At 68.0% G+C, this 6,478-nt stretch overlaps 3 protein-coding genes across 3 annotated transcripts in view; 1 reads left to right on the top strand and 2 right to left on the bottom strand.

Annotated features, from left to right (window-relative positions):
- MORN4 (MORN repeat containing 4) overlaps positions 1-6,201 on the bottom strand; it is a 20,120-nt gene extending 13,919 nt beyond the window's left edge. The window contains exon 1 of the mRNA XM_019556124.1: positions 6,195-6,201. The gene's annotated coding sequence lies outside the window, so the exon portion shown is untranslated. The remainder of the gene's footprint in view (positions 1-6,194) is intronic.
- Positions 2-4,056, top strand: ZFYVE27 (zinc finger FYVE-type containing 27; the record flags this gene model as incomplete). Its single annotated transcript, XM_019555505.1, has 12 exons — positions 2-30; positions 110-180; positions 299-485; positions 578-673; positions 1,044-1,156; positions 1,527-1,669; positions 1,908-1,979; positions 2,212-2,232; positions 2,491-2,629; positions 2,737-2,783; positions 3,033-3,114; positions 3,313-4,056. Coding segments are annotated over 12 exons (1,065 nt in total), but the record flags the coding sequence as incomplete, so codon positions are not given.
- Positions 5,255-6,477, bottom strand: SFRP5 (secreted frizzled related protein 5; the record flags this gene model as incomplete). The annotated part of the gene is made up of 3 exons (XM_019555506.1): positions 5,255-5,706; positions 5,943-6,020; positions 6,255-6,477. Coding segments are annotated over 3 exons (645 nt in total), but the record flags the coding sequence as incomplete, so codon positions are not given.
- Between the last annotated feature and the right edge of the window lies 1 nt (position 6,478).

The following is a 6,478-nucleotide window of genomic DNA, read 5'->3' on the forward strand; positions in this document are numbered from 1 at the left end:
CGCGGCCCGCGCCGCCCGCGCGCTGCTGCGGTATGAGCCAGCTGGCCGGCCGGGGGCGGGGCGCTGACGCCCGCCTCCACCCCCTGACCCGTGACCTCCGTGCCCGCAGGTGGCAGCAACCGCTGTGCTCGCTCCTCGCCTGCCTCGGCCTCAATTTCCTGCTGCTCACGCTCAGCCGAGGTGCGGGGCCGGGGGGCAGCACCTGGGGAGGGGCGGCGGGTCCTGGGGGGCTGGGACAGGGGTGCAGCCTGAGCCCGGGGCTGCTGCGGCGGGGCTGACGCGGGTGCGGGGCCCGCAGCGGCCTGGTATGGGCTGTGCGCGGCGCTGGTGGTGCTGCCGGCGCTGCTGGGCTACCTGCAGGAGACGTGCCGCGTGCGCCTATCCCCACATGAGCTGGCGCGCCGCAAGCACCACAGCGTCCGGCGCGAGGACCTGCCGCAGGTGCAGCTCTCGCGCTCTGAGGCCATCGCCGAGGTGAAGAGCTTGTAAGTGCCGGCGCCGGGCTCGGGCCCTTGCTGGGGGAGCGCGCGTGGAGCCAGGTGTAGCGAAGCCCCCTCATGCGCCGCTCTCCCCGCAGCCTGATTCAGCTGGAGGCCTTCCTGAGCCACGTGTGCGGGCGCTGCGAGGCTGCCTACCGCGTGCTGTACTGGGAGGACCCTGCTGCCTCTACCCAGTGAGTTGGCCCCACGCTCCAACACACGGTATTTCAGGGTCGCTTGTTCTTCCCACTGTCTTCGTTTCTCTGGGGTGAGCGCCCTTTCTGCAGAAGTCAGCAGAATGGGGGTTGTGGGGGTCCTTTCAGCAGCCTGGATGCTAGCTTGTTATTCGCTGCAGCTGCCCAGTGCTCACCAGCCTGCAATCGCTGACTGGCTGTGGCTGGGCACAGCCCTTGAGAGACCAGGCTGCTCCAAGCCCTCTGAAAACCCGCATTCTGCTACATGGTTGCAGTCCCCTGGCGGGGGTGCCCTGGGAGGCAGGGGCTGCGAGCAGGTGCTGCATGGAGGGGGCGGGGGCTGCCTGGTGTTGACCCCTGCTCCCCCCAGGTTCTATGGCGCGCTGCTGGGCTCTATCTGCATCCTGTACTTGCTGCCGCTCTGCTGGGTCCTCACCCTGCTCAACAGCAGCCTCTTCCTGGGCAACGCTGAGTTCTACCAGGGTACGAGCCCGGTGGGGGCTGGGGGTGAGGCAAGGGCACGGCTGCCCGCGGGAAGGGAAGCTGCCTGGGCAGGACTGGGCCCTGCTGCATTGCTGGCCCCCACCAGGGGGCAGCAGAGGTGCATGGCAGGGTGCAGAGCCAGTGGCAGTGCCCCCCCATGCCAGGCACCCCTCCACCTTTTCCCCATGTAGCGCACTCTCCTGGCCTGGGGCCGCACCAGGAGGCAAGGGTGGCAGTGCGGTGGCTGTGGTCCCTGCCAGCCTGGGTCTGAGTAGTTGTCACTGCCCTGTAAAACACGAGGGCAGGTAGGGATTGTGGCGGGGGTTGCTGGGCATGGGACCCACCTGGGTCTGACCCACTGTCTTCACAGTGGTGCTGGAGTTCAAGGCCACAGTGGAGCAGCAGCTGGGCATCAGGCCCATCGAAAGGCCCTCGCAGCTGGCTGAGATCGAGGCAGGTGCGGGGGCAGCTGCGCCCCTGCCGGATCGGACCCCCACACCCACCAGTGCTGAGGTGAGGGTGGAGAAGGGTGCAGGGGCATGTCCTGCCTGGGGACCCTTGTGCCATGGGGCATCAGTTCTGTCCCGCTGGTCTGACCTTGGGTATGGTCCCTGCCCTTGGCATGGTACATCTCTAGGGTCTTGATCCTGGGAGGTGGTCCAAGCACTCCCCTCCCTGGCTCTGCATGGGTCCCATCTGTGCCCTGGGGGCTGAGGCAGGGCTGGCCCTGGTGACGCCACCTGTTCTCCAGGACCTGACGCCTGGCAGCGTGGAGGAGGCAGAGGAGGCGGAGCCTGATGAGGAGTTCAAGGATGCCATTGAGGTAAGGGGGTGGGGTGGGTTGACACCAAGCAGCAGCTGGTGCAGGTGCCAGGCTTGGGGGTAGCGTGGGTGCTGTACCTGCCTCCAGGTCTGGCAGCAGGTGATGCCAGGAGTGAGCTGGGCCTACAGCTGCTGCCTCAAGCATGTGCATCCGGGTATTGGGGGATGTGCTGGCGCCCACTGCTGCCCCACCCATCTCTGCCTTTCCTCTCTGACCCATGCTGCGGGAGCAGGAGAACCAGCTGCTGGGCCTGGTGAGTACCGCGGGGCCCTGCGTGCTCGGCCACAGCCCCGCGGTGCACCTGGGCTGGTCCCCTTCTCCTGCTCTGGCCCTGCGGGTGCATCTTGTGCATGGTGCCAGGCTGCCCCTGTGCCCTCCTGGCTCCGGGCAGCACTGGTTCGCCCCAGCCTCTGCCCCCTGGGTAGCACGTGGTGGGCAGGACAGGGGCAGGCTGGAGTTGCCCATGGGTACTGTCTGGCCTGGCCCCATAGAGCTGCTCTGTGCCCCCCAGGAGGACGACGAAAGCTCACAGTGCTCGGTAGAGTTTGACCTCCCGGAGAACGGCTTCCTGAGCAAGAACGAGGTGATCCGCAGCAAGGTGTCACGCCTCACCGAGCGCCTGCGCAAGCGCTGCCCCTCCAACAACTTCGGTATGCAGCAAGTGGTCAGGGCGCATTGGGGAGGTGGTGCTGGGCACTGCAGGGTTGGGACTGGGTGTTGGGTACTTTCCCAGCCTGACCTTACGCTGTCTCCGCAGGGAGCTGCACCGGTTGTGCTGCCACCTTTTCCGTGCTTAAGAAAAGGGTGAGTTTGTGGTGCCCCCCAGCCCTGGGTAGGGCATTGGCAGGGAGGCCTCTGCTTGCCTGGTGCAGCTTCAGGGCTGGACCCTGAGCTCTGAGCTAGGCCTCAGTCCTGCCAGGGTCTGGGGGCCCCTCCATAAGAAGGGGGTAGTGGCTCAGCCTCAGGTCCACCTGCAGTTGCTGGTGAAGGCTGGGCTGTTCTCTGCCTCACACGGCTCCACCCTTCCCAAGTCTCACCCGTGTCTGTCCACAGCGGAGCTGCAGCAACTGTGGGAACAGTTTCTGCTCCCGGTGCTGCTCCTACAAGGTGCTCAAGTCTTCCATGGGAGCCACAGGTGAGTACATGGTGGGCGGGGGTACTTGGTTGGTGGCAGGAGCAGCTCTGTTGCTGTTCCCATCTCTGGTTGCTGCTGCCCTGCAGGCCGGGAAGGAGCAGAGGGGTGCTCATTGGGGGTGGGAACCATGGCTGCAGGCAGGGCCAGGGAGGGGTCTCCCAGCAATGGGGCAGTGGGTGTGACGGCCACCCCTTGCAGCTCCGGAGGCACAGCGGGAGACGGTGTTCGTGTGTGCGCCTTGCAGCCTGGCTCTTGCCAAGTGAAGCGCAGTGCTTCCTGCCCGGCTCTGCCCAGCACCTGCTGCAGCCATGGGTGGGGCAGGGGCCTGGCCTGGCCTCCCTGTGGCTGCTGCTTCTGCCGTCTGGCCGGAGGCATCTGCCCTTTGCTGCTCTGCAGCCATCCCCGCCCCAGGCCGGGCAGTGCCGTGGGTGCTGGCTTGGCAGCTCCGTTCAGGTGCGTGGGGGCAGCGGGCCTAGTGCTGAGCGGAGCCATGGGGGCAGCTGGGCTGTCCTCACCCTGCCTGGCTGGGCTCCCCCAGCGTCCTCTGAGCCCTGTTAGGCCAAGATGGGACCAGGGCGTGAATAAGAGATGGGCTCTGTCAAGAGATGGGCTCTGTTGTTGCTGAGCCTGGGTGGGGTCTGTGATCTCTGGCTGGGGTGGGAGGCGGTCCCTAGGGCTCTTCCAGGTCTAGCCTGGAACCTGCTGCTGGGCACTGGGTCCCTCCCCTTCCCTTCCCCCAGCCAGGATGGGACTCAGGAGTCCTGCCCCCCGGGGGAGCCAGCCTAGTGCAGAGCATCAAGGCTGGGGCTGTCTGGGTCCCAGAGCAGGTACTCTTGGGGCTGGACCCCCTTCCCCTCCCCAGGCCTGTCTGCAACTGCTGCTTTGGACCAAGATTAATGTATTAGCGTGTCTGAGACCAATAAAACCCTCAGCTGGAGCTGGCTCCTGTGTCTGCCGGGCTTGTGAGGGGTGGGGGCTATGGGAGGATGCTGCTGCTGCCTCGGGCCCCCTTTGCTGCGTCTCCCTGCCCCGCCACCCTGTGCGGGAGGCAGCGGAGTTCCTGGAGGGTGTGGGGGTCCTCAGTGTCCCCTGCCTCATCTGTTCAGTCCAGCTGCTGCAGCCCTGGGGGGGCTGCCACATCCACTCCCTTTGTGCTGCTCCCCGGAGTTGCGTCACCAGGACCGCAGGCAGTCGGGCGCTGTGGGGGCTGCGGGCTGAAGGGTGCGGCGCCTGGGGTTGACCCTGTGTAGGGGCTGAGGGGAGTATGTGCATGTGGCAGCCGTCCCCCTCCGGTGGGTCTGGCGGCTGGCAGGGCTCGGGGCCAGCTGCTGGCTCCACAGAAGGTCTGTCCCATCCCAGCAGCTCCTGCCTGGAGCTGGCACGTGGGGCAGTCCCAGGCCTGGCCCAGCTGCTTTGGTCTCCCAGGCAGCTGGGAGCCTGGGGGGGGACCCTGCTCCCAGGAATCCCGAACCCTGCTGACCCCCGGGCCAGGCTGCCACGAAGCTGCCAGCCCCAGCTGCTCCCCCCATGCTGGCTGGCCCTGGATGTGCCCGTCTGGCCCTGCCCTGCCTGGCGGCTGCGGGGAGACTGAGGAATGTGCTGGGTAAACAGTGCTGCCCTCGCCCTGTGCTTACAGGCCCCGGGCCGGGCTCCGGGGTGGTCCTGGCTGGACCCCAGCCCCAGCTGGGGTGGGGCTGCCCTGTGCAAGGGCTTGGAAGCAGCTCGGCCCCTGCCCTCCCAGCAGCTGTGGGGTCTTCTCTGTCTTGCTGCCCTGTCCCTTGGAGGACCTTGGCCCAGCCCCACATGCCAGGAGCAGGGGCTGCCCAGGGTGCCCTGTGCCTGGGTGGAGCTGTGCCCCACCCCGCACAAGGGCCCGGGGCCCCTTCACTACTCCCCCCACCCGGTGCCTTTGCCGAGGAAGCGCAGGGAGCCAAACCTGTCTCGCAGAGCTGGAATTTACTGCAGGGGCAGATCGGAAGAGCGTCGTGTCCGAGTGGCAGCTCCCCTCTGTATTAAGGATTGGGACCTTCTCAGTGGGGGCAATGCAGTGGGGTGCGCTGTGCCCAGGGCCTGGCTTGCCCCCCAGGTGGCAGGGGACCATGGGGGGCTGAGAGCCAGCTCTGGCCAGGCCCTGTGAGTGCGCTGTGGGGCAGGGAGGAGCTGGAGCCCGTGACGGGGATGAGGCCGCAGGACTCCGGGAGTTGGGGGGGTGCAGGCCCGGGGCAGGCTGGTGGCACGAGGTGGGGGGTCAGCGGTGCTGGGCGCTGTGCAGCAGCAGTGGGTGGTAGAGAGGGCAGGGGTAGGAGAACATGAACTTGACGGCAAACTTGACCTCGGGGTCGCGCTTCTGCCAGCGGTAGATGGCGAGCAGCAGCAGGCGCCCGCCAGCCTTGCGGCCCAGCACCAGGAAGCTGCCGCCCAGGTGGTCGAGCTGGGGGCAGGGGCAGGCACCCGCGTTGCGCATATGCAGCACCATGCGCCGCGTGTCCTTGCGCTGCAGCGGGCCCAGCTTCAGCACTTTCTTCTTCGGCGCCGCCACCAGCCGCCGCTCCGCGCCCTCCTGCACCACCTCCTTGATGCGCAGCTTCACCACTGCCGGGACGGGGGCTGTGACCTGGGGCCCCTGGCTGTAACCCCCCTGCCACCCTGCATGCACCCCCAGGGATGCAGCCCACACCCTGCCCCGCCGCTTGGGGTAAGACGCGCAGGCTGTGCTGCTCTGGGGTGGGACCATGGAGGCCCTGGAGCCCCCCAGGAGGGGCTGGAAGGCGATGCCCGGGTCTGGGAGGCAAGGACCAGCCCCCACCCCCGCGGCCCTCGGCACTCACCGAAGTCACTGGAGCACATCTGCTCCATCATGCCATCCGCCTTGTGCTCCACCTCGCACTGCGGGCACAGCCGGGGCACTGCAGCAGAGACGTGCACCTGCTGGGGGTGCCTGTCTGCTGCCCCCCTGCCAGCACCCACCCCCAACAGGGCAGGGCAGCTAGGCCTTGGGGGCCGGGGCTCTGGCTGGGCCGCGGGGGTCAAGCCCAGCTGCCTCCGGCAGCCCCAGGTCCCTCCCGTGCAGCTCCTTGCACCTGCACCGCCCGCCCCCTGCAGGGCCCCAAACTGCCCCGGCTGTGCCCCCGCCCCGTTACCTGGGGGCGCGGTGGCCTGGCCGTGGCCGAAGTGCACGGCGATGCAGAGGCCGTGGTCGGGGGGGAACTGGGCGCAGTGCAGCATGTCGGGCCAGGGGAAGCCGTAGGCCTCCATGACGGGGGCGCAGGCGTCGCGCACGACCTCGCAGAGCGAGCGGCAGGGGGGCACGGGCCGCTCCAGGCAGACGGGCGCGAAGAGGGCGCAGAGGAAGAGCTGCGTGTCC

The sequence above is a fragment of the Crocodylus porosus genome, unplaced genomic scaffold, assembly GCF_001723895.1.
Source record: "Crocodylus porosus isolate Cpor-Errol unplaced genomic scaffold, CroPor_comp1, whole genome shotgun sequence".
Taxonomy (NCBI): domain Eukaryota; kingdom Metazoa; phylum Chordata; order Crocodylia; family Crocodylidae; genus Crocodylus; species Crocodylus porosus.